Raw genomic sequence first — 26,255 nt, 5'->3', positions numbered from 1 at the left:
TGGATCGCGGGTGGGTTGAAGCCGTCTGGAGCTGACCCAGGGGACGGAGGGGCCGGGCGGGCTGCGGCGGGGACTCCCGCGGACCCCCCTGACTGCGGGGACCTCTCCCGAGGAGCCCCCTAGAGGCTCCCCCTCCCCCCTCGCACCCTGGAATTCCGCCTCCCGTTCCCGGGACACCCCCCTCGAAGACCCCTTCCCAGGGGCCTCCCTTCATTCCCGGGGATCCCTCCTTGTCCCTGGGGACCCCCCCCCCGGCTCTCCCGGGAGTTCCCCCTCGGGATTTCCCCCTTACACTAGGACCCCCCCCCCGTTGGCGCTGTCTCTGCCACCACGCGTGGTGGGCACTGCCGAGCGGGGCGGGGGCCGGGCTCGGTCCCGGGCTGCTTTAAACGCTCTTTGCTCCCTCCCCAGGCTGCAGCAGCGGCACCGGCTCCGTTCCCGCTCCCGTTGCCGGTCCCGCCGCAGCCATGCCGGGCCGGGAGGCAGCGCTCCCCGCCTGCTTCGCGGGGCTGGGCACGGGCAGCCCGCGCCCGCGGCAGAAGCGCGGGGGGATGTTCTGCAGCGTGGAGGACGCCTTCGACAACAAGACTCTGGACTTCGCCTCGCTCGGTGCCTCCGGACCCGGGACACCCTCGGCCAGGACCCGCCGCGACCTCGACCCCGGCCCCGGCCCCGGCCCCGCCGCGCCGGCCCCGGCGGAGCTGCCCGCCCGCTGCCCGCAGGTAAGGGAGGGACGCGCCGGTCCCGGAGCCCCGCGGGGAGCAGCCGCCTTCGCCCCTTCTCCGCTCGGCGGGGCCGCAGCCGCCCTGTCCCAGACCCCTCCGGAGGGTGCGCAGCGGCCGCGTCCCGTCCAACCTCAGCCCGCGCCCGGTGAACGGACCGGGCCGGGGAGCGGTTTCCTGCAGGGGAGGGTCCGGGGGCCCCCACTTCTCCGTCGGGGAGCACAGGGTTCACCGGCCCCCGCGGGACCGGCTCCGCTCCGCCCCGCGCCCTTCCCCGACGGCGGCTTTGTCTGTGCGCCGGGAGCGCGGCCCCGGGACGGCGGCGGGGGGCGCGCACGCACGCGGGGCCGTGCATACACGCGGTCACAAACACACGCTCGCACCGCACACAAACAGCAGCACGCACCGGGAGGATGGCGCAGCAGGGCAAGAAGAGCGTTCCCCGCGGCACGGTGAGGGGCTCCCTGGCGTGGGGTGCGGGTTGAGAGGGGGCGGGATCCCGGGGGCTGCGGGTCCCGGTGCCGCTCCCGCTCCCGCTCCGGTGGGTCCTGGGGCCCGAGTCGCTCCCGGCCGGAGGTTATGGAGCAGGGCAGTTCCCCCCGCCCGTGGGGCCGGACACGCGGGGAGCTCTGCGGGGGGGTCGGGAGTTTCTCGGGCTCGCCCGCGGTCGGGGCAGCCCCGCGGGCCCCGTCGCTCCCTTCACCGGCCGCGGCCCGGTCGGAGCTCGGCGGCTCCGGTGCTTTGTCCGCTGCTGGCGGGGCCGCCCCGCGGGGACAAAGGCAGGCGCGACCCTCACCGTGGCTGCGGGGCTGCCCCGCCGCTTCCCTGCGTCCCGTTCGGGAGCTGGGGTGGGAAACGTGTTTCGGAGAGACTCTTCTGCGGAGCGGGCTGCGGGGTTCGCACACGACATCTCCCTGCCTTGTCCCTTGCCTTGCTCCCTGCCCGGCGGCCGGTCGGATCCCAGCCCGGTCCGTACGGTCACGGCGCCCGCCCTGGCGCCGGTTCCGCTCAGCAGGAGCAGGGGAGAATCCCTGGCCAGCCCTGCTCGTGTTCATTCAGTATTTCATCCTCCCGTTGTGCTGCCTCGGGGCTGAGTTCCCTGAAAACATCCCGCGGCGGCCACGAGCGCGTTAATGGGTGACCGCGTTAGACAGAGTGAGGGGGGAGGATGGGGGTGAGAATGAGGGTGAGGATGAGGATGGTGAAGGGGTGAGGATAAGGATGGGGATGAGAAGAGTGTGAAGATGAGGGGAGGGGCCGTCGGGCTCTCCCGCGGGGCAGCCAACACTGAGGCTTCTGTGATTGATTTTACAGGACAAGGGGAAACAATAAAGGTGCAATAAAGATGCCACGTGCTCCTGCATCCCTCCTGTCTCTGTGCTGGGGCCCTGCTCTTTGTGTTGCTTGCTGTAGCCTGGGCAATAGTTTTTCAGCAGCACCAGTGAGCAGGAGATGAATCCTCATCTGTCAGGCTGCAGTTCCACATCTGCATCACTGCCTGTGCTTTCTGGTTAAGGATTCTGCAGATCTGACAACTGTACCGGAGGCTTGCTTTGAAGTAGGGAAGTCCTGGAGGCATTTTCTGCCTCTGAGGAGACTGTGAGAACTGATGGGTGCAAATAAACTACCGGGTTAATAAGATGCACTTGAAAGTCTGTAACTGGAGCAGGTTGAGGAGGTGCGTGCCTGACTGAGCTGAACCTCCAGCTTGCATGATTGAAGGGTTAAATACCAAGTCTGAGGGTTAATGAAAGCTCAGAATGAGTAAAGTGGCATCTAAATAAAGTGATCTCTAAAAACTGTGGGTTTCTTCCCTTTAGAGTGACCAACTTCTGATCAAAGGAGGAAAAATTGTCAACGATGATCAGTCATTTTATGCTGACATCTATGTGGAAGATGGCTTAATAAAGTAAGTTAAAAATTCATATTGGGTAATGTAATTTCTAAGTGTGGTGCAGTGCCGGGGTATCTGAGAGAGGTTCTTTTCTGTCCCTTTCCTCTTGGAAATATGTTCCCTTTTTGAAACACAAGGACAGCTTCCAATAGATGGGGCTTGGAGCAAGCTGCTCTAGTGGAAGGTGTCCCTGCCCGTGGCAGGGGTTGGAACTGGGTGAACTTTAAGGTCCCTCCCAACCCACACCATTCTGTTGTTGCAAGTTAACAGGAGATTTTAATGCCGTTTTCAGACAGATTGGGGAAAACCTGATGGTTCCTGGTGATGTGAAGACCATCGATGCCTATGGCCAGCTGGTGCTGCCGGGGGGGATAGACGTGCACACCCGGCTGCAGACACCCGTCATGGGGCTCACCCCTGCCGATGACTTCTACCAAGGGACGCGAGCGGCCCTGGCAGGAGGCACCACGATGATCAGTAAGATGCAGCAGCATCCCAGCCAAGTAGAATGTGGTTTGGTGAAATACCTTGGGCCTTTATCCCTGTGGAGAGGATTTACCCTCATAGAAATGTTCATTTTTGCTGTAGAAATGAAAGTGCTGCAGAGCCAATTAAAATGCCTTGAGTACCTTTCAGCACCTCCTTCCATTGCTACACACATGCATTAATCACAGACTCACAGGCTTGCTTGGGTTGGAAAGGATATTAAAAAGCATCCAGGTCCAGCTCTGTGCCGTATACAGCTGCTCCTGCTTCAGCTCATAAGAGAATAAGATGGAATAAAACCTTAAAGGCCCTTTAATACATTTTTAATAGCTTTAGAATTGTGTTTTTGTAAGTTTCTCATCTCTGTGAGCATGGGTTCCATCTTTATGTTAATGTAAAATACTTCTGATTTCTGTTTTGCTCATGTTCTGGTCCCAAGGCCCACTGTAGTAACTGTCTCAGCAAATCCTGATGACAGGTCCATGCCCATCTCATGGCCAGTACTGCAGGGAATAGGAGCAACAGACAAGAGAAGGGCAGTAACTGATGGGCTCTGGGTGACTGCACATGGGAGCTGCCCATGTACATTGGTGTGCAAGGACACGCTGTGGTCACTGGCTGCTCTCGAATGCTGTGCTGGGCGGGCTCTGTAAGCAACAGGCACAATAATGCCCATAACTCGGTGGTGGTTCGCTCCACTTGTTTCACTTACCCGGGAAATGGATCATCCTTCATCTTCAGCCCATGCACCAGTGCACAGTGCCTCCTTCCACACACCCTGCCCCAGCGCAACGGTGCTGCTGGTGCCCGGGCTGTGTCCCTGGCCCCACTAACGCTGTGCAGTGTCTCCCCAGTTGACCACGTCTGCCCGGACGCTGGGACCGGCCTCGTGGCTGCCTACGAGCGGTGGCGCGGGAGCGCGGGGAGCCAGGCCTGCTGCGACTACTCGGTGCACATGGACATCCCGCGCTGGCACGAGAGCCTGCGCGAGGAGCTGGAGGCGCTCGTGAAGGACAAGGGTGAGTGAGGATCACAGAACCCCAGCCTGCGGTGGGGGGGAAGGGACCCTAAAGCTCACCCAGCCCCAACCCCTGCCGCGGGCAGGGACCCTTCCACTGGAGCAGCTTGCTCCAAGCCCCATGTATTGAAATAGGAATGTTCAAGACAGGGCTTGTAGAGCAAACCTAAGCTGTAGGCTTTCCGCAGAGATTTCCTTTGTAATTCCTGCACATCCCGATGTCCCTGCTGGACAAGCCTTACTGGAAGGCAGGCCATGGGGCAGGAATTCATGCATTTCATTAATACTTCCTTGCTTGGACCTACATTTGCTTTCAGCTATGATTCTATGCCAGTGCAGAGCTAAATGACTTCAGTATAATTCGCAGGCAAGGGCTTCATTGGTCAGTTAACATAGAGATCCACAGTGAATTTCCCATTAAAAGGAGTGGCTGAAGTCATGGAGCTGCTCCAAGCATATGCCGGGTATTTTTCATGTGTACATTCATGTGAAATACATACAGCTTATTTGTAATCTGACTGTCATTTGGGACTAGTTGTTGCCTCTCTCCATATAAAGTACAGTAGCAACTCCGTAGCTTTGGCTCAGTGCTTCCTGGATCATCCTTATGTTAGGAGTGATAGAATCAGATTGCCAGGCACTATGCAAAGTACTGCCCAGCTGTTTCTGTAGCTAAATAGAAGGGCACTAAATGTCAGTGCTCTAATGTTAGTCTCGTGCTGCAGTTTAGCTTTAGCACTAATGCACTGATTCTAAGGCAGTTACTGGAAAGAGGTTGAGGGTAAACCACAAATTGAAGCCACCACATTGTGACTGGGAGCAATGCGTTTGGTTCTGTGCATTCAGAGCGGCTCAGGGAAGGCACCTAGAACCAGAAATGGGCTGGGGGCTTCTGGCTGTTGGTTCAGGTGCATCCAGAGGTTGGGGTGTGTTGTCTGTTGGGGCCTCCAGGCTTTGGGGGTCAGTTCTTGGGGGGACATTTCCCATTCCAGCCCTTACCTGTGCTTTGCTTTGGGTCTAACCCGAGCCAGCACGAGCCCCGAGTTTGAACTTGGCCAGTATGGGGTTCTGTGTTCTCAGCTGGGACAATAAATACAATAATAACCCAATAAATGCCCTTTTCTTCTCTGCAGGTGTGAACTCCTTCCTGGTGTTTATGGCCTACAAAGACAAACTTCAGTGCACCGATGCCCAGGTAACGCAGCCGGCGCCTGGTGAACGTCCCCCCTCACACCCAGAGCATACGCACGGATGGGGCTGGCGCTGGGTAACCCCTGTCTCTTGGCAGATGTACGAGATATTCTGCATTATCCGGGACCTGGGGGCCATTGCCCAAGTGCACGCTGAAAACGGAGACATCATCGATGAGGTACAGGCTTCAGATTGCTTTACATGAGAGGAGTATTTGATCTAAGAGCATCTGATCTAAGGCAGTGTGCTGATGCGAGCAGATGGGCTGTGGTGCCTGGGGGCACTGGAGCAGTGCTGCCTTGCTTTTAGCCTTCAGTTGGTGCTGGTAATTCCATAGGGATCACTCCAGGTGAGGGGAGCAGCAGCCTGCTGTGACCCTGGGATGTCACCCGTGGTGGCAGGATCGGGGCTCCTGCTAAAACCAGCGGCACCTTCCCTGCTCCTCACACCCACTTGGGTTTCAGCACAGAAATCCTTACAAGGGCTGTTCAGGGGTTCCAAGAAGTGTGTTTGGGGGCTTCTGAAAGGATGACTGAGTGCGTGAGTGATGCCTAGCACGGTATCTGTCTTGGTTGGAAGAGCGGAGTACTTGAGAGAGTGAGGAGTAATGTGCATTGCACGTGGCAATACTTATCTCCACAGATGGCACTCAGGAACTCCCTTGGTACTGGGGCTTTGTCCATATTCGTTCTTTTCCTTTTCACCTTTAGAAAAGAATTGAATGACACAAGGAAGAATTGGACCTTTTCGCTTATGGTCATGCAAACGTTCACTCTGGTGTGGGAGGAGAGTTTAAAATGGAGGCAGAATCCCAATCCTTCAAATGGGCTTATTGGAACAAACAGGATAGAGGCTAATTCCCACCTCCCTGGGGTTTTACCTGAGAAACCTTCTTTTCAGCTGGCTATCAAACACAACATGATCCCAAGCAGTTCAGGGTCTCCAGAAGTATTTCCTTAAGTTGCCAGTGTGATAATGCTTGAGCCCTGGGGACAAACTCAGAGGATATTCCATGCTTCTATGGTATGATATCTGCAACAGGAATACAGAGAACTAAACAGCCTCTGAGAGCAGGATCCTTGAGAGATCTGGTCCATAGTGTTGAGTAACATCCTTGCCTCTAATGCTAGCTAAGTGGGAGCACTGCATGACACAGAACATGACAGAAAGGAGTAGGGATGAGGAGTGTGTTGGACATCTGCTTTTGAACACCATGTGGATGATGTGGGTGCAGCCTGGAGTTCATTGCAGGGTCTGTCACCAGGAGGGGAATGTGTGTGGCCACAGCTGCATGGGTTCAGCCGGCGAGGCTCTGGATAGGTGGCACTTGCTGTGCCTCGCTGATGGTCTCATGTACCGGGCACCCATCCCTGCGTCCTCCCTGGGCTCCTCCAAGCAGCCTTAGGTGCAGGGAAACACTGATTCCTTCCCTGTAGCCATGCATCCCCCCTGCACAGCCTCAGAGTAAGCAGCTCGGGGTTTACCGTCCTCTTCCTCCGGAGCTGTAGCTGGGTTTGTGGAGCGGGGAAGGTCTGAAGGTGCTGTTGGGACACAGCAGTTCCCAGCACAGAGATGCTCCCATAGGAAGCAGCTGCAGCAGTTTGTGGAGTGCCACAGGTACAAACGGTACCAGCTCCTCTAGCCGTGACCCCCATCACCCTTCAGGTGCTCCCGAGCACGGTGCTCTCTGCCCCGCACTGCTTCAGCCGGGCTCTTCCTGTCCCTCACTGCTCTCCCGTTCACCTTCCTCCACCAGGAGCAGAAGAGGCTGCTGGAACTGGGGATCACGGGGCCGGAAGGGCACGTCCTCAGCCGCCCCGAGGAGGTAACGCCCCAGCCCTGCAGCAGCCCAGCCCCACGGTTTGCCCTTTGGTACCAGACCTCCCTGGGCTCTGTGTCCGCAGGTGGAAGCGGAGGCAGTGTACCGGGCCATTACCATCGCCAAACAGGCCAACTGCCCCTTGTACGTCACCAAAGTCATGAGCAAAGGGGCAGCGGATGTCTTGGCTCAAGCAAAGAGGAAAGGTAAGGCACTATTTCATATCAGGGAGCTGGAACTGGATGGCCTTTGAGCTCCCTTCCAACCCAAGCAGTCTGTGAGTCTGTCTGCACACTAACTGGGCCTCTTTAAATAGGTCCAGGGATACCGGTCTGGCTGCAAGGTTTGAGAACTCGTTATCACCCAAGCTCTCTCACTCTGTAAGGGCGCTAGAAGTTGGTGTTGGTTTTCCTTTAGAGTGTGCCAGAGTGAATTGCTGTGGGCTGCAGAGGTGTGAGGAGAGGTGCTGGAAGCTCTGACACCCCCATCTCTATAGGCACAGCTGAAAAAGGGAAATAATTCACTTACATTCATCTGCCATGAACTGAACGAAAAATGCATCTGGAGCAAGCTCCAAATTGAGGCTGGGGGTGGAGTGGGAAGAGCGGGAAGCAATCCTGCAGGGAGCAAGGCAGTGCCCAGGGACAGGAGGGGGAGCACAGCCATCCCTACCCACAGGGATGCTGCTTTGATTTAAAGGAGGCTCAATGCTTTGTAGGCTTCAATGAGTGCTTGGTCTAAGGAGCAAACATTCGGATTCAAAACATGTTTTGACAGCGTGTCCCAGTTAGCTGAGATAATCTAGAGGATTAAGGTGAATTTAAAAAGCTGCAGCACTGGGAACACTGAAGATCAGTGAAACGTCTTGTGTTGTTAACCCAGTGTCTGTGCTGTGTGCAAAGAGGCTGCAGGGCACGATGTGCCATCCCTGGGGACATTCAAGGTCAGACTGGATGGGGTTCTGGGCAAGCTGCTCTAGTGGAAAGTGTCCCTGCCCATGGCAGGGAGTCAGAACTGAATGAGCTTTAAGGTCCCTTCAACCCAAGTCTGGGATTCCATGGCACACAGCGTGTGTGCATCATGAACTGCTGCTCTGCAGGCACGGTTGTCTATGGAGAGCCCATCACCGCCAGCCTGGGCACCGACGGCTCACACTACTGGAGTAAAAACTGGGCCAAAGCCGCAGCCTTTGTCACGTCTCCCCCCATCAGCCCTGACCCCAGCACACCGGAGCATCTCTCCTCACTCCTGTCCTGGTGAGTTCCGTGTCGGTGAGGGTGCCTGAGGACATGTGCAGGGTTCAAGGCCAGGCTGGACAGGGCTTGGAGAGGCCTGGTCTAGTGGGAGGTGTCCCTGCCTGTGGCAGGGGTTGGAATGGATGCTGGCAGGGTTAGTGCTTTGGGCACCTCCTCTGACCTCCTCCACTGTGCTTTGCCTAGCGGGGACCTGCAGGTGGCCGGCAGCGCTCACTGCACCTTCAGCACTGCGCAGAAGGCTGTGGGGAAGGACAACTTCACCCTCATCCCCGAGGGCACCAACGGCGTCGAGGAGCGGATGTCCATCATCTGGGAGAAGTGTGTGGTAGGTACCGAGGCAAGGCTGGCTCCTGGAAGGCTGTGGACGGGGTGCACGTGAGCCGTGCTGTGCCAGGTGATGCTGTGTCCTCATTAAATCAGAGCAGCCAGGAGGTGGGACACTGTCTAGACTGGCACTGCAGAGGAGCTCGCTAATGAGAGAAGATGTGATACTCGAACGCCTTCAGTGTCTTCAAAGGCTTCGGTGCGCATCACCCCCCTGCTCTCGCTCGCAGTCACAAGGGAAGGTCTCTCCAGCACATTCTCTAAGGGCAAGATGCAATGTTCCTCTGCCTGGGGCTTGCAGGAGGCCTGGGGAGGACAATGGGGATGCGGTGCCTCTCCCTTGGTGGCCATGGCCCCACTGGTGGGGACAGGCTCTGGTGGCACCTCCGTGTCTGCTGGGCAATGGAGCAGATCTGTGGTACATCAGTGTCTGGCTGCTGGGATCAGGTCCTGTGTCCCTGTACACTGATGCACCCTGCCCTCCCGAGAAGCATTACCAGGAGGCTCTGGCTGTATGCATGCAGGAATTCTAGGAGCTTCAGAACCAGTCCACCCCAAACCCTCCATCTTAGGTAGGCTTTGTTCAAAGACAAATAGAGTTTATCTTAGGATAATAAATAAAGAGGATAAATAGCACTGTTCAGGCTCGCTTTCAGTCTTTCTTCACTGAAATATCCTTAAGCATCTCTAGTGCAGGTGAGATCCCTGTACAGGCAGCTGGAGCCCACCAGGAAGGTCTTGTTTTTCAGAGTCCGTGGAAAATAAACCCCATCTATGGAATGATTTAGCCCCCAGGGACAAGGCTCAGCCCTTTCCCTTGTGATTGCAGCCCTGTTGCAGTGAGCACCCTTGCACCTCATGGACATGCGGCTGGATCTTGCGATCTCATCTCCTGGAGCCCCATTCCTCGTGGTGGGAGAGCGCAGGTCCAGGCACAGTGATGGTTCCTCCCTTCTCCTCCCCAGGTCTCGGGGAAGATGGACGAGAACGGGTTTGTAGCGGTGACCAGTACCAATGCTGCCAAGATCTTCAACTGCTACCCCCGGAAGGGGCGCATCGCCCTGGGCGCTGACGCGGACTTGGTGCTGTGGAACCCCAAGGCCACGAGGATCATCTCAGCAAAAACCCACAACCTGGTGACACGTTTTAAACAGCACTTGCTGAGCTGGTTTCAGGGGCAGAACTGAGCAGTGCAGCAGTGTATTGCTTCAGGTCAGGGATCACAGAACCATGGAACAGTTTGGGTTGGAAGGGAAGGCTCCAACTATAAAGGGTTTACCCGGTACAGTACCCAAAGGGTATTTCAACTTGCTTGTGTTTGTACAAGTGAATGCAAGGCTTTTCACACCTTGAACAGCTCCCCACTTGCTGAGTGGTCTGATCTTCCTGACTGCTTCCCTGGGAGGGTGCTGAGGCCTGGCACAGGGTGCCCAGAGAAGCTGTGGCTGCCCCATCCCTGGCAGTGCTCAAGGCCAGGTTGGACACAGGGGCTTGGAGCAAGCTGCTCCAGTGGAAGGGGTCCCTGCCCGTGGCAGGGGTTGGAGCTGGAGTAGCTTTGAGCTCCCTTCCAACCCAAACCAGGCTGGGGTTCTGTGATCGTTTGAAGTATGAAGGGTTAGTTAAGTACAACTGATTGTGCATAAGGAGCAATGTACAAAAACTGGGGGTATAACTGGTCATACTGGCACCTTCTCAAATCCTAACCCCATGGAATATCTTGGTTTGCTTTTTTCCAGAACGTGGAGTACAACATATTTGAAGGCACAGAGTGCCATGGGGCTCCTACCGTGGTCATAAGTCAGGGCAGAGTTGTTCTTGAGGATGGGAACCTGTGTGTCACGCAGGGCTCAGGCCGCTTCATCCCCAGAAAGACGTTCCCTGATTTTGTTTATAAAAGGATAAAGGCAAGGAACAGGGTAAGGAGAATTTTACTTGCCGTGATCCTGTACTTCCGTTGCAGTCTCTGCATTACTGAGGTGCAGTCGCTGTTGTGGCGGGTCTGCTGATGGGATAGGCAGCAGAAACAAGAGTGTTATTAATGGTTTCTTTCTAGGCCTTGGAAATCTGTGATGTGTCATGTAACTGCCTTGGTGTGTGGCTTGGCATGTTAATCACAGTATCACAGTATGTTAGAGATTGGAAGGGACCTCAAAAGCTCATCCAGTCCAATCCCCCTGCCGGAGCAGGAACACCTAGATAAGGTTACACAGGAACGTGTCCAGGCGGGTCTTGAATGTCTCCAAAGAAGGAGACTCCACAACCTCCCTGGGCAGCCTGTTCCAGTGTTCCGTCACCCTCACTGAGAAGAAGTTTCTTCTCAGGTTTAAGTGGAACCTCTTGTGTTCCAGTTTGTACCCATTACCCCTTGTCCTATCATTGTTTGCCACTGAGAAGAGCCTGGCTCCATCCTCGTGACACTCCCCCTTTATATATTTATATACACTAATAAGGTCACCCCTTAATCTCCTCTTCTCCAAACTATAGAGATCCAGCTCCCTCATCAATCAGTGACACTGATGTGAATATGATAGCTGGTATTGCCCTGGCTGGGGCATGTGTCTGTGGTCCCCCTGGACCTCTGCCAGCATCCTCCTGTTGGCTTTGATGGTGGGAGCGCTGCTGGGTGCCTCGTCCTGCCTGGGCTTCCCAAAGCCCCTCAGTAAGGGGCTGAGCGCAGAGGGAAGGACAAGAGGTCGTTACCCATGAGTTGGGGCTGGTTCTTGTTCAACACAAGCCTTACCCTCCGCTACCCCTCTTGCAGTTGGCTGAGATCCACGGCGTCCCGCGCGGGCTCTATGATGGGCCGGTCCATGAGGTCCTCACCAGCACCAGAGCCGTGGCCCCCACGTCAGCAGCCAGGATGACACCGTGTGCGGGCAAAGCCCCAGCCCCTGCCGTGCGCAACCTGCACCAGTCGGGGTTCAGCCTCTCAGGTAGGGCGGGCACCCCCGGAGCCGGGGCTGGTTTGTGGGGGGTCACTCCTCCGGTTTGTGTGCGCAGCAGGGCAGGGCTGAGGAGTGCACACTGCAGTTCTGTGCCGTAACAAACAGGTCGTGCTGTTGCAGCAGCCCAGGGGCTAGATGCAGCACAGGAACCTTTACTGTACATGGGCAGTGCAAAGGTGAATGTCTGTCATGAAGCCCGGTGAGGGGCTGTGAGATGGTTGTGAGTACAGGGGCCATGGAGGGTGGAGGCTGCAGTGATGGAGAGCAGGATGAGATGAAGGTGAGGGTCTCACCAGTGTCCTGCCTGGGTCAATGGGGGTGCTGATGTGGCTATTGCAGGGGTAAGGACTTCAGCCCTGGCTGCATCCCGTGCAAGTCATGGGTTAGAAGTGGTTGGGGTTGTAGCCAAAAAAATGCATTTACAGAAACCAGAATTTAATTTCTTTCGACTTTCTGCATAAGCAGGCAGCAACTCATAGAACCATGGAACAGTTTGGGCTGGAAGGAACCTTAAAGCTCCTCCAGCTCCAACCCCGGCCACAGGCAGGGACCCCTTCCACTGGAGCAGCTTGCTCCAAGCCCCTGTGTCCAACCTGGCCTTGAGCACTGCCAGGGATGGGGCAGCCACAGCTTCTCTGGGCACCCTGTGCCAGCGCCTCAGCACCCTCACAGGGAAGAGCTTCTGCCTAATATTGAGCTCCATTCAGCTCAGCATCCTGCAGAGATCTCCCCGGTGCCCTTAGAGGCCTTGGAAACCAGTGTGCTTTGCCACAAAATGACTTTATTAATGTTTTCTTAGCTGGTTGAAATCAGATGGATCACATACTGTTTAATAAATGTACAGGGTCCCCCATTTTGTTATATAGAATCTGTTCACACAGGAATGCATTCACAGTGTTTTCCAGAGAGAAGCAATGAAAGATGTTCAGGCAAGTAATGACATTCCAAACTGTGCTATGGTAACGCAGTGTCCACAGTGCAGTACAGCGAAGGGCCGGGTGTTTCCAGCAGGGAAGTGCATTGTGGTTGTGCCCCCCTGCCCATGCTCTCCTGTCCCGCAGGGTCGCAGGCTGACGACCACATCGCGCGCCGCACGGCTCAGAAGATCATGGCCCCGCCGGGGGGACGCTCCAACATCACCTCCCTGTCCTGACGGGTGCTGGGGCCGCGCTCTCCCCCCCGTGCCACCACGCTGGGCGCTGCCGGGGTGTCCCCGTGTCCAGTGGGCAGGGGGCGGTGGGTCCCTGGAGCGGGGGGTGACAAGTGAGGCTCCGCCGGCTGCCCCAGCCCTCCCTGTAGGTAGAACTGAGCATAGAGAAACCCCAGAGGTAGCGCTCCCATCCCGAGCCCTCCCGCCTCTTTCCTCACTAGCTCCTCGAAAAGCCTCCCCTGTGCATGCAGGCACCAGGTGTGCACTTGGCAGCATGCTCAGTGTGCTGCCTTGGGGCCATCCCAGCCTGGCGTGGGTGGAAGGGACCTCAAAGCTCCTCCAGCTCCAACCCCTGCCACAGGCAGGGACCCCTTCCACTGGAGCAGCTTGCTCCAAGCCCCTGTGTCCAACCTGGCCTTGAGCACTGCCAGGGATGCAGTGATGGTGCGTTCTGGCTGGAACAGGCTCCTTTTCTGGTAGCAGCAGCTGCCCTTTGTAGTCAAAGGACTTTTAACCAATAAGCACTTCTGACTCTATGGATTTATTACGTACCTGGAGTGCCCATGTCCAGCGTGGCTGTGTGTGATGGCACTGTCCATCTGTGCCTGCGTTGTCACAGGCTTGGCACGGTGGGTGCTGGGCCCTGCGCCGTGGCCGATGTGCTGCTGAGCTGCAGCCTTGCTCCTAGGCTCATTTTTTAAAGACTGTTTATAGTGTTTTTCAAGCACCCAGTCCTAGCCCCAGTAACCAGCTCAGCTGAAGGCCAGCTGCACAGGACAGACTCTTTTATAAAGGTTCTTGTAGCCTGTTGATTCTGTTTAAAGCATATACAGTTAGGGTGAACCTCTCCACACAGCTATGCATGTACCTCTGGCGAACGGCTCGCCTGGCGTTCTGCTCCTTGCCTTCAATAAAGTTTGTTGGAAACCATGAACTGGTGGAAGTGGTCGATCCACCCGAGCTGAGTTTTGTGTTTCCTTCCTTTGGGTTTTTACACAGGAGGGTTTGTGACATCAAACCCCATGAGTTCATGGCTTGTAGGTTGCTGCACTCCCCCTTGCCAGTGGAAAGAGGTTTGTTATTAGCCATGTGGGAATACCGCAGAATCCCAGCCTTTTGCTGAGTCCCAGCATGCTTGCAGGGGGCTGCTGCATTGGATTTGGTGTCACACAACAGCCTTTGGGTTGCCAATAAAGCTGAAATGCCACTAGGGTGGATGCTTTCCTCCATCAGATTAATGCCAGTACTGATGCCTGCGGGACGGGGATGCAGTAAGAGATGCTGTAACGTGCCTGTGGGATGCAGATTTCCCCCCAGCAGTGTTGTGCTGTGGTTTCCAGCTCGCTCTGAAAGCAGGGAACAAGAAAGGGAACGAAGGAGTTGTGGAAACATGAGCAAGCATCTGCTCCGAAGGTGGAAGCTGAAATCGCAGCGTTTGGCAGCTCTGGATACACTAACCCACAAGGTAAACACAGATAAATGCACCTGAGCTCACACATTTAAACCAGGAGGGGATGTTATTGTGGTGGTCTGATCTGACCTACATCTCATTGTTTAATGCAATGACCTGCAGTGATTTCTGCATCAGATGTCGGAATGCATCTGTTCATGTATTTTATATGTCATTTTAAACAAGTTAGTTAATGTCAGCTGTTGGTTTTCTGGGTTTGGCACCAAGACTATTGAACACTCATTTATTTTCTTTCCAAGTGGAGTTTTTAAAGTGGAAACTACACAGGGAAAGATTAAAGCTAACAGTTTGCTGGCAGTGACCTCTCAACCTCCCAGACACCCATTGGGTGACAGGGATACCCCAGCCACCCCAGCTTGGGAGCACTTAGCAAGGGAATTGGATGAACTTTGTCCTGGAAATATCCCTTTTCCAGCAGTCAGTTCCTCAGTGGAAGGTACCTGGGCAGCTGGGTAACTTCAACCCTTGCCATTCAAGGGCTGTGTGTGGGGAACACCCTCACCCTGTTACCTCCTCCTGTGCAAGGGGTGAGTGCTGGTGCTCTGTGCTCCATGTGCCCTTGGGGACACCGAGAGGGGTCACACCAGAGGCACCAGATCCCACTGGGCACGGCCAGGGCATGGGGCTGCCACCCACCAGCAAAGGGCTCTGCAGAGAGAGACAAGTGAAGGCTCAGGTACGAGTTTGTCTCTTTCCTTCTTTAGAAGTCAGGAAGAGCCTTTGTAGATGTAGAGCATCACTGAGCTGCTTTCCGCCCCTCAGGTAAAGCAAGCCAGCACATTGCACCAACAGCCTCAATAAATAATTCCGAGTACTGACAAGGGATGAAAGAGGAAAACCAGAGACCTCCCCAAGCTCCCCGGGGCCGTTTTTATCTCATTTCAGATGCAAACCTCAGGGCTGGGCAGTGAAATACTGGAGGCAGTGAGCTGCAGCTGTGGTGTGCTCAGCAGGGTCAGGGTCTCTCACTGACACCAGAAAGTGGGACACTGTACAATGCCTGGGTTCAGTGTTCCCCCTTTTAATGCCTGTTTTGCAGGTTCTAAGGTGTCTCACAGATCCACAGAACCATCGAATCGCAGCCTGGTTTGGGTTGGAAGGGACCTTAAAGCTCCTCCAGCTCCACCCCCTGCCATGGCAGGGACCCCTTCCACTGGAGCAGCTTGCTCCAAGCCCCTGTGTCCAACCTGGCCTTGGAGGTAATTAAAGCATTCACTTCCTGCAAGATCCAACGTTTTTCCTCTGCAGATCAATGACCCAGAAGTGACAACAAGGAGCTGGCAATGTTAAAAACACACATTTATTACTCCACATACGCAATGGCTCCTTGCACTGTCTGCAGAAACACAAACCTGTCGTAACTCAACTGTTCCGTGACATGGTAAAACCCTCATGCAATAAAAGTACAGAAATGTATTAACATAAAATACAGAGATCTCTTTTACATAGAGTTCCACTGAAATAATTCAAACCCTACCAAGGCATCAGGATTTCGGCACTGTCCATTGTCAGGTTCATATTATTGGCCTTTTTCCTATGGTTTTATTACTCACTTTTTGGCAAGGCAGAGTAAGAAAGACTTGGCAACAGAAGAAATGTCAGGACGTGATCTGGCATTTGCTTTCTATGCAAAATCCTCAGTGGAGTCTGTGGAATTCAATAGACACACTTAAAAATCTGCAACTGCAAAACTTCCTAATACAACAGAGAGAAAGGAACAATCTTATGGCAAGGAATTGAAGGAGAATAATTTATAGGTGACGTCGACTTCTCACAGCGGATAATGGCACACTCTGTATAAATCTGTCATACAAAAAATACATGTATTTAAATACCTGTATACAGAGAATTATTGTGTTCTGGTTGTAGTGGAGGTGTAAACCAGAGCTGCTACCGACTCCTCCAAGCTCTGCGCGATGGGGTTTGGTGCCAGGAGGGTTTCAAGACTTCACAGCGAGTTCTGCTCACATCTGGAGCTGCACAGGACAGCAGGTCACCGCCAGCACAGCGCAGGGGGGAGGCTCCTGCCCCACACAGGACGTGGATGGGGTTTGCATCCCAGGGCACAGCCCCAGAAGGAGCTGTGGGATGCGCGGTGCTGATCTCGAGCAGCATGGGCTGGTGATGGGGCACAGCGATGGGGACACGGCACAAAGGCACCCAGAGGCACAGTGGGGATGAAGGACACGCTGTGTTGAAACCCACGAGGAGGGTCTGACAAGGAAGCAAACGTGAAGCTGTTTCCATCATTTTTCTGTTTTCCAGCCACTCTTTGCTTCTCATTTCTTCTCCAGGGGCTTGGCATGAGCGGGCATCAGTAAAGCCTGATCCCGATGGGCACTCCCGGCGTTACACCCATGCACTATCGAAGATCAGGAGTACTGCAGTTGTGTTATACTCATGGTGTCCTTGCTCCTCAGCACAATAATCCCAGAGGTCTGTGTCCTGTCGCTTTTCTCTGTGCTTAAGGGTTAGAAGCAGACTGAGGCAGAAGCAGTGTCCTGGGAGATGCGCTGCTGGATTTCAGTGGCACTTCCCGGATTGTTTCCCCTGGGAAGGAGCAATTCCCTGGTGTCTCCCAGCAGCTCTCCCTGCCTCTGCCAATGCTGCTGAGGATATTCTGCATGATTTAGCCAGGAAGAGCAGTGCTAAAAGGGAACAGAAATGACTGACATGGAGAGGGTTTGGGGTGAGAAACAGCCATTTCAGAAGGGAGCCAGCTCCTCCCTACATATATCAGCCTCGACCTCAAGGGCCAGTTGTCACTTGTCCTAAAAGGGATGAAAATGTATCATTAGACATGTCCTACCAAACTGGCTTGTACATCTCTTCTGGCCTGAGAGCTTCTGGCTGAACAGGATCTGTGTGCACCTCATATACGTGGTGGTTTGGTCAAAACCCAAGTGATGCTCCTTGTCGTACCGATACTCCATACTTCTGTCCTTATTTACAGGTATGATATACAGTGCAATGGAGTTTGCTGCCAAACCTTATCCATAGTGACGGAGCAGATCACCTGTCATTTATAATTCCTGAAGAAATACATGCTTTGACCCTCGTTCTGCTCCTTTTGGCAACCCCTGCCACAGGCAGGGACCCCTTCCACTGGAGCAGCTTGCTCCAAGCCCCTGTGTCCAACCTGGCCTTGAGCACTGCCAGGGATGGGGCAGCCACAGCTTCTCTGGGCACCCTGTGCCAGCGCCTCAGCACCCTCACAGGGAAGAGCTTCTGCCTAAGAGCTCAGCTCAGTCTCCCCTCGGGCAGGTTCAAGCCATTCCCCTTGGCCTGGCCCTACAGGCCCTTGTCCCAAACCTCTTTTTATAAGAAAGCAGAGGAGCGAGGAGCAGGCTGTTCCCCAGGAGCAGGGGCTGCCCACCAGCAGCAAATGGGGCAGAGCACATGGCCCATCCACAGGCACACACAGGTGCTCTGATGTGCAGAAGAAGGTAACTGGGTGATGAGGGTAATGGAGTTACCCAGTAATCAGACTGGAAATGACTCAGGGCAGGGAGGGCAGGTCCCCTAGCGCAGCCCGGATCAGGGGATAGTGTTCATCTGAGAGCTGTTCCCTGCAGCCTGTCATTAACACAGCTCCTCAAGAGGCATGGGGTGTCCCTGTGCAAGGACCCACAGCAGCACCCACAGGGTGACCGTGATCACTGTCCAGGCCGAGGGTCGGGATGCTCATCACATCCAACAGCATCCTCCTGGCTCTGTCCCTAACATAACTGTGCAATAGGAGGCAGAGCTTTGGCTTCCCTCCTCGGAGCCATGCTTGCACACCCAGCACCTCCTGGACAGACTCCTCTGGGAACCTGGTTCTGCACAATTTGAGCCATGCACTAATTTCCACATAAAACTGTGGAAAAGAAACGCATCGTGTCATGTTTCATATAAACTGTCTTGTACCAGCTTCCCTTTTTTATTCACAGAAACAAAAAAACACATCAAAAATTGTCCTGAAATAGTCTGCATCTGTTAAAAACATCTTGTACCCATTTCTGCACCAGGAATAGGCGGTGAGGATGCAAAGCTGCACCCTGCTAACCTGGCAGCACAGGGATGTTGGCAGTGTGACGGTGAGTGCAGCCCTGTCGCAACCCTGCGCATCACCAGGGTGCAGCAGAACCCACCCCTCGTCTTCAGCAGCAGCAACCAAAAGCCATTCTACAGAGTAAGCAACTAGTGAAGGCTTCTGAAACAAGAAGAAAGGCAACAGCCACAACCGGAGCAAGGTAAGAGCTCCTGTCGTATTAAGAAGCTAAAACGGGAATTGTAAATTATATACAGTACTTGTAGTTTACACTGGAAAGAAAGTAAATCGAAGGGTGAAAGAAGATATTCCCATCATTCTTAACTGAGCAGCATTGCAAGGCCACCACTTTGCTCCAATAAAACCTGAGCCTGTGGTAAACAGCATCCTCCAAGAGAGGTCTGTTCCTACCGCCCCTCACCGCTCGTGAAGAAATCAAACATTCAGGTACATCCTGCACCTCACCTGCACGTTACATCCTGCACCTCACCTGCATGTTGCATCCTGCACATTACATCCTGCACCTCACCTGCACGTTACATCCTGCACCTCACCTGTGTGTTACATCCTGCACCTCACCTGCACGTTGCATCCTGCACGCTCCACCCTGCCCAAACCCCTGCAGAACTCATGGAGAGCACAAACACCGCTGTTTGCCCCAAGGTGGGGAAGAAACTCTGAGAGATGACAAGGACAGGGACGTGCCTGGGACATCCTGATGCTGCCAGGCCCACCAGCTCAAGGCTCCCAGGAGGCTGGTGCCACCCGCCACAGCCCGGAGAGGTGCTGGTGCTGCACACGGAGGGCTGCTGCTCCCCACGGCCACCTTTGCCAACAGGGAATGCCAATGGAAAACTGACACCCCCCATTTGGCCTCCTCCACACCCGCTCGGCGCCTTCCCTGGCTGTACCCCAGGATGTGACTCCCTTTCTTGCCATGTCACTGTACCAAAACCATGTGCAGAGCAGCAGGTCAGCAAGCTGATGCTGAGAAAGGACACGTGAAGAAGCTGCTCTGCCTCCTGCGACACGTTGCATAGCAGTATCCATTCCCACGGCAGGCAGCCCCTGTGCCCACTGGTGATCCATAACTGCAGGGTGCAGCTCTGTGAGAACCGTCTCTGTTGCTACAGCTTTGCAAGACCCATGTGGGTGCTGCGGGGTGTCGGGGACACCCTGTGGTGCTCAGCACGACCTGAGGATGCTCCTGGCGGGGCGCAGGATGCTGCAGCCTAGCTGCTGCCCGCCGCGGAGCACACGGAGCTGCACATGGTCAGGTTGGAGGTCTCTGCCTCGGCCTCTGTCTCGGCTTCATCCGTGGTCTCAGGGGGCAACAGGGACTCGCTTGGCTGCTCTTGGCTCCTCTTTAGCCTGCGTGGAGACAGGAAGCAGGCGTTACACAGAGCGCAGCAGGGGGGTGAATGGGGTCTGCAGTGCTGAGCGTGCCCCTGCTCCTCGAGAGGTGCCCGCAGCACACCCGTGCTGAACAGCAGGAGCACAGAGCACAGACATGGGCATGACAGGGACTGAGGGACCAGCAAAACCCACTGGAACCTCTGCAGCCCTCCACAGCGCCCTGCAAGGCTTCAGCCCACCCGGACCTCAGCACAGGCTCCCTGCCCTCCACCACCTCCTCCGTGAGGCTCCCTCTTGCTTTACTTCTGAACTCAACGCTCCCCAGGCAGTGTGCTGCCCTGGGCAGCCTGTTCCAGTGCCTGAGCACCCTCTGGGGCAGGAATTGTTCCTCAGCTCCATCTAACCCTGCCCTGGTGCAGCTTGAGGCCGGTTCCTCTTGTCCCATCCCTTGTTCCTTGGGAGCAGAGCCCAGCCCCTCCTGGCTCCATCCTCCTGGCAGGCAGTTGGAGGGAGCCTTCTCCTAAAGCAGGATGGGTGAGCAGGTGCAATGGGGGAACTGAAGCAGTGTCCTGTACCTGTGTTAAATCCAGCAGTCTCCCTGCAGCATGTTTTATTCAATGGCAGGGATTAATAATCCCTGATCTTTTCTCCCTTTTTGGTCAGAACTTGCATACAGAGGCATCAGCTGAGCTCCTTGGCTCACATCAGTCACCCAGGGCTGAGCTGGCAGCAAGAAGCTCCCAGCCATGAGGCACCAGCACTCTGATTCCAAAGGAAAGTCAGGAAAAAGAGTTGTTTTTCCTTAGCAAATAAAAGATGCAGACTCACTTCTCTCTGTTGAAGATGACAAAGTCTTGCTGGATAGCTTCAAGGCATTCTTGGAGATAGTCATTTTCCTGGTGAAGAAAAACAATACAGGCATGAGCAGTTCCATCTGCACCTCAGAGGGCTGCACACTGGCTTGCACAGCCCACCCCTCCTAGTCTCTGCCTTCATTTTACCTCCTGCATCACCTCTGCCAAGGTGCAGAGACCTGCTCTGAAGCTGCTGCTGCACCCCAGCTCCAACCACTGCAGGGGTGCCCATCTCCCGCACAGACAGCATCTTCCCATGGTGCCCATTCCTGCACCCCCAGACATGGCCACGTCTGGGGCCCTGCTGGCCGCGGGTCCTGGCAGGCAAAGCACCCTCACCCCTCCTGGCAGCCACCCCTGCCACACGTGTTTGCAGATTTGCTTAGTCTGAGTTCTTCTCCTCCCTCACTTCCCCATTGCTCCTTCACCCGTTTCCAGTCAGTGCCATTGATCGGAGCGCTGGCTCCCGCTGCACAGGAGGGGATGGAGCTGGCAGTTCCTTGGTGCAGACAAGGAGACAGGCAAAATCCCACCCGGCAGTGCCTGCTGCTCTCAGACCTCGCTGCGGGAGCAGCGTGTGTTCCCTCAGCCTGGGGTCTGCACTGCGCAGGGAGCAGGGCTGGTGACGTGTGATGCCCTCACAGTCCCCACACACACTGCCCACAGCAGCTGCTTTCTGCAGGACCGGAACCTGCTCCTACTCCTGGGATGTGTCTGCTCTGTGAAACTGGGATTCGGGTGTTTGCCTCCTCAGTGCATCACGATTCCCACAGTGAAATCAATGCACCGCGTCTCCAGCTTCATCCCTGGCTCATGTCGCGACAGCAAACAGGAGCAGTGACCCAAACCTGGAGTGGATGTCCTGCATGGCCACCATCAGCGCTTGGTAAACTACTGCCAGGTAACACCACCAGCACCAGTCACGGGCACTGGGGAGTGCCTCTTGGCAAGGTGCAGACCACATGGATGTGGTTCTTTATCTCCTCTCTTGATCAGTGTGCCCAGAGCTGCTGCTTTTATTTCCAAAACACAAATTACTGTGTTTCGGAGTACAGATTGTCAGACTCATGTAAAAGGAACATTTGGTTGGCAGAAATACTCCATTGGCAAATGTTTTTATCAAAATCAATCTCATTTACTTTGTTGTCGCAGTAACTGGAATCATAGAATCCCAGACTGGTTTGGGCTGGAAGGCACCTTAAAGCTCATCCAGTTCCAACCCCTGTGGGCAGGGACACCTTCCACTAGAGCAGCTTGCTCCAAGCCCCATCCAGCCTGCCCTTAGCTCCTGCTCTACACCCCAAAGTGAGCCTCAGCCCTTTCCCCAGGAAGCACTTACAGACTGTGAGCTGTCCTTGCTGTTATCCCTTGACTTGTTCTTCGCAAGCCTCTTCTTCTTCTTGTGCAAGGGCCTGGACTCCAGGATCATCTCCTCCAGCTCGAAGGTGGGGTCGCAGTGCAGGCGGCCCTTCTGCTGGGACACAGGACATGACACAGGCATCAGGCACTGCAGAGACACTTGCAGCAAACACAAACGACTTCTCCATCACAGACCTCTGCTGAACGCAGCAGTTCCAAACCAACAAGAAGACGCAGACACAGACACAGACGGCTCCTACTCACGTTGGGGACGAAGCCCGGCTCCACTTGCTTCCTGCAGACGTCGCTCCAGACCACACCGGACAGATATGCCGAGGCCTGGATGTCGGCCAGGCAGGAAAAGCGATGCTCAGGGTTCACTGTCAGCAGCTGGGGAGAGAAAAGCATTCCTGTCAGAGGAGAGTGATGAGGAGCCCACCAGCATCCTGCCTTTGGGATGACTCGGGTGGCTCAGCCATGTGGGAACCTTTCTGTCACAGGCAATAGGGAAATCACTGTAGGGAAAGATAGGACTAGAAACATATTCTGGAGGTTGTGAAACAACTCTGGCACCATGAGCTCCTGGACCAGCATGGCTTTGCTCCTTCCTGTGCCTACCTATGGTGCACAGCCCTCCACCAGTGTCCAGAGCTCAAGAGCACAATCCTCCCCATGCCAGCAACAGACCTTGCAGAGCCAGGCTGAGAGAGCTGGGCTGGGTCAGTCTGGAGAAGAGAAGGCTCCTGAAGGGGAGACCTGAGAGCAGCTCCAGTGCCTAAAGGGGCTGCAGGAAAGCTGGAGAGGGGCTTGGGACAAGGGATGTAGGGACAGGCCAAGGGGAATGGCTTGAACCTGCCCGAGGGGAGACTGAGCTGAGCTCTTAGGCAGAAGCTCTTCCCTGTGAGGGTGCTGAGGCGCTGGCACAGGGTGCCCAGAGAAGCTGTGGCTGCCCCATCCCTGGCAGTGCTCAAGGCCAGGTTGGACACAGGGGCTTGGAGCAAGCTGCTCCAGTGGAAGGGGTCCCTGCCCTGGCAGGGGTTGGGAATGGGTGAGCTTTAAGGCCCCTTCCAACACAAACCAGGCTGGGGTTCTGTGATTCTGCAATGATGGGCAGCCCAGCAGATGGCAATGTCAACCTGCTGAATGCTCTGCAGCAGCCAGCACTGACAGCATCAGAACATTGCTTCTCATTGAAACAAAAACTGTATGTAGTGTCCACCCAACACTGACTTACATCCGTGTTACTTGTCTGCTCACCATGAAGTGAGGGTATCCTTTTAATAACACACTACTCAGCTACAAAGAAGCCAAACCACAGCCTCCACACCAAGTCAACAACCTTGTCACACAGCAGTAGAAGGAAAGCAGCAAACTGTCCCCTCTGCAGGGACACCCCAGGCTGGTCTCACAACTCAACCCAAAGCAGACCCTTTGGCTGGCAGAACTGGTGAGAGGAGCAGTGAACACAGCCAGGGCAGCCTCACAGGGCTGTTTGTACCAATGCTGCTGCCTCTGCAGGTTACAATGGTCACAGAGGGGATGCTGAAAGGGCACAGCTCCAGCCCAGGCAGCAATTTGATCATCACACCAAAATCAGCCTTTCTCCTTCCCTTGCCATCAAAGACAATGCGTCTTATTGCAGGGATAACAAACAAGCAAAATACAAGATTAACCTGTGCTTAAGCCTGAACAAAGTCATTACAATCAGTCCTATTTCAATTTTACATTATTTATCGATGTGCTGAAAACGTTCCAGCCAGTCCCACGTGCTGCAGCTAACGTGGGGTGTAAGCCACGCCAGCAGGACTGTTACCTTCCGCAGCAGAGCAACCATCTCTTTTGACCAGGCAGATGAGTACTGCACGCTCACAGTGCTGAAGAGCTGCACTAAAGACTCCACGGGGTTGTTGGAGTGGATGTCGTACGGCCTCTGGGGGGGAAAGAAGAAAGATGAGAAGAAATCCCCTCTCCTTGGTGGCCCATCAGTGTTGTTCAGCAGTCGGGGAGCCCTACCCAGCCCCGCAGCAGCTCGTATGCCATGATTCCCAGTGACCACCAGTCGACCTCGAAGGAGTAGCCCGTCCCGCCGCTCAGGAAGGAATGGAAGATCTCCGGGGCTGGATAGAAAGGGCAAAATGCAACAGGTTACGTGCTGGCTTCAGTCTGTGTGTGGGTCAGTATTCACACAAGGCAGTATGGAATCCTTAGGGTTATCTTGATGCACTACTACTGCTTGTGGGGAGGGTTTGCAAGAGGAGTGAGAGCCCTCCCAGCTGAGGGATGGCAGGAACCTGCACCCATCAGGATGCACTGAGACCCAGCACAGGGTGGGATGGGGAGGGTGTGCTGATGCTGACAGCGATTCATTCACTTGTCAAGGCTCAGGCTCACTGAATGACTAGGGCACATGCATTAACATGCTGAATTCATTCAGTGCCTTTGTTACAGGCAGGCACTGTCAGGCATGCGGTGAATGCTCCTGAAGTGTAAAATATAGATGGAAAGAACAGCTATTTCTTACCCATGTATGGCTTTGTTCCAGCTAATGCAGTTGCTCTTTCACCGTCCCTAATTATTGTTGCAATATTAAAATCTGTTAAATGTGCATGACCTTAAACAGAGACAGATTTTAAGAAGGAATTAATCGCAGTGGCAATGGGGTCAGAATACATTTGCTTTATAAGCTGCTGCCCTCGGCAGTGTGGCACAGGCACAGGCACAGGCAGGTCAGGGTCAGGCACCACTCAACAGCCATAACTGGTCCTGAAGCATTCTCGGGCTGTGGAAGTTTCATGGGTGCTAGCGTTGGGTCTGGATTTTAAACCAAACCAGCAGCCCACACCAGCTGCAGCACTTGCCCAGATTGCTCTAGCCAGAACCTACAGTCAAAGACAACAACAGGGAACCCCTATACTAAGCTATTGCCTTATCGTTTTTATTGCAGATCAATTGTCTCATTGATTAAGACCCTAGCACTGGTGTTGATGAAAGCCATTGAACCACGAGCACCCCAAAGGCGCAGAGCTAAAAGCAGTGCCTCTCTGTACAGACCGCAGCAGCTCTGGACATGCCAGCTGAATGAAATCACAGCAATGCTTCCCAAACCACAGGGCTGTGTGCAGGAATCACTAAGGGATTTTGGGAAGTGCCGGAACAGCTTCTCTCTGCTTCCACCTTCTCTGCCATCAGGACTGACAGCTGACATTCAGAGTGGGTCATCCTTTTCAGGCCGGCCTGGTATGCACAAACCCATTCACTCACCCTTCTGCTCTCCATCTACAAGGCAGTTATGAAAGTGGTGTGTAAATGTGAAAATCGATGAATCGCCCTTACATTTCCTTTTCCCTTTCTGTTTGGGCTTTATGCCCTGCATTATCTTCCAATTAACTTCTGTGCAAGCTTTAGTTTTGACTAGGGTTTACGGTAAAACTTGGCTGGTTTGGGTCCTGCTGTCCTGAGAGGTTGTGTCTTTTAGATCTACCACTGGACCAGAGATCACTATAGCATCTGCTGTGGTGTTTCACCTGCATTGGCCACTGGGACTATTACCAGTAGATGCTCCCATCAAGATTCCTGCGCTCATTCCAGCTGGCTCAGCCCAGATGCATCCCCCCAGGAACACATCAAGACTAAAAGTGCATGTGCAGATCACACACTAAAACCCACCAAAGCCCATCCTCGTGCTTTGAGCCCTCCCGTGATGCCAGGCACTGCAGCTCTGGCACAGTGAGCTGTGCACTGAGCACAAGGAGAGAGGAGGTCAAGTGTGGGCAGACAGAGGTGGGCGTAACAAGGAGGGGGCTGCTCTTGGTGGATCTGCCCTGGCATCACAGGTATGTTCAACCCCTCACTGATCAATCAGAAGGAATGGTGCTTTTTCCACTCTTTTCCCAGATAAAAAGACACACAGTATTAAAGACTGCAAAGAATCTGTGCCTTGAATGAAGCAGGCAGGAAAGCAAGGCTGAGAGATCCTACCTTGCTCATCGAGGAGGATGTTGTCTGGTTTTACATCCCTGGGAAAAGAAGCAGGGATAGAGCAGGGTGAAATCTCAGATCAAGGATGAACTCAACATCAGGAAACCTTTTTTACCTACCAAAAATTAAGAGCAACTTAAACAAAAATAGCCAAACATGAGCTAAATCCCTTTAGGATGGACTGGAAATACACTTTTCCGAGGGAACTGGGCAAAAAAGTAGGAGCATGGGACTTGTTCAGGCATCATTTCCAAGAAAAATTAATAACACAACACTGGGCCTATTTCTGTGAAGCCCTTGATCAGACTGAAGCCTGCACTGAGAGGTGCCTTCAGCCCCCAGCAAAGTGCCAGGCTTCATCAAGGCCACAGGGGAGCAGGACCAGCAGTGGAGGGTGCC

The 26,255-nt window shown here is 54.5% G+C and overlaps 3 protein-coding genes across 5 annotated transcripts in view; 1 reads left to right on the top strand and 2 right to left on the bottom strand.

Annotated features, from left to right (window-relative positions):
* BNIP3 (BCL2 interacting protein 3) overlaps positions 1-26,255 on the bottom strand; it is a 237,499-nt gene that overhangs the window by 96,065 nt on the left and 115,179 nt on the right. The gene's annotated exons all lie outside the window — the stretch shown is intronic.
* Positions 418-12,855, top strand: DPYSL4 (dihydropyrimidinase like 4). Of its 2 annotated transcripts, none has more exons than XM_061376761.1 (14): positions 418-722; positions 2,543-2,631; positions 2,909-3,093; positions 3,957-4,121; positions 5,254-5,315; positions 5,409-5,489; positions 7,068-7,136; positions 7,216-7,336; positions 8,230-8,386; positions 8,570-8,711; positions 9,676-9,846; positions 10,447-10,626; positions 11,472-11,643; positions 12,717-12,855. In XM_061376761.1, the coding sequence occupies exons 1-14, from the start codon at positions 468-470 to the stop codon at positions 12,806-12,808; spliced, it is 1,941 nt and encodes a 646-aa protein (XP_061232745.1). In that variant the 5' UTR covers positions 418-467; the 3' UTR covers positions 12,809-12,855. The 2 variants fall into 2 exon arrangements, with proteins under 2 accessions (XP_061232745.1, XP_061232747.1); XM_061376763.1 differs by lacking the exon at positions 418-722 and adding an exon at positions 1,012-1,174.
* The window catches only part of STK32C (serine/threonine kinase 32C), a 78,581-nt gene continuing 71,233 nt past the window's right edge, over positions 18,908-26,255 (bottom strand). For both annotated transcript variants that reach the window (XM_061376695.1, XM_061376696.1), the window contains 8 exons: positions 25,857-25,894; positions 24,400-24,489; positions 23,892-23,995; positions 23,692-23,808; positions 22,143-22,268; positions 21,859-21,990; positions 20,494-20,561; positions 18,908-19,680 (listed from right to left, as the gene is read on the bottom strand). In XM_061376695.1, the coding sequence (XP_061232679.1) occupies positions 19,542-19,680; positions 20,494-20,561; positions 21,859-21,990; positions 22,143-22,268; positions 23,692-23,808; positions 23,892-23,995; positions 24,400-24,489; positions 25,857-25,894 (814 nt within the window). In that variant the 3' untranslated portion in view covers positions 18,908-19,541. The remainder of the gene's footprint in view (positions 19,681-20,493; positions 20,562-21,858; positions 21,991-22,142; positions 22,269-23,691; positions 23,809-23,891; positions 23,996-24,399; positions 24,490-25,856; positions 25,895-26,255) is intronic.

The sequence above is a fragment of the Neopsephotus bourkii genome, unplaced genomic scaffold, assembly GCF_033783945.1.
Source record: "Neopsephotus bourkii isolate Nb327-2 ecotype Australia unplaced genomic scaffold, CSIRO-AGI_Nbou_v1 NB_1735, whole genome shotgun sequence".
Lineage (NCBI taxonomy): Eukaryota > Metazoa > Chordata > Aves > Psittaciformes > Psittacidae > Neopsephotus > Neopsephotus bourkii.
Note: the sequence above shows the minus strand (reverse complement) of the source record. Positions and strands in the feature narration are given on the sequence as shown.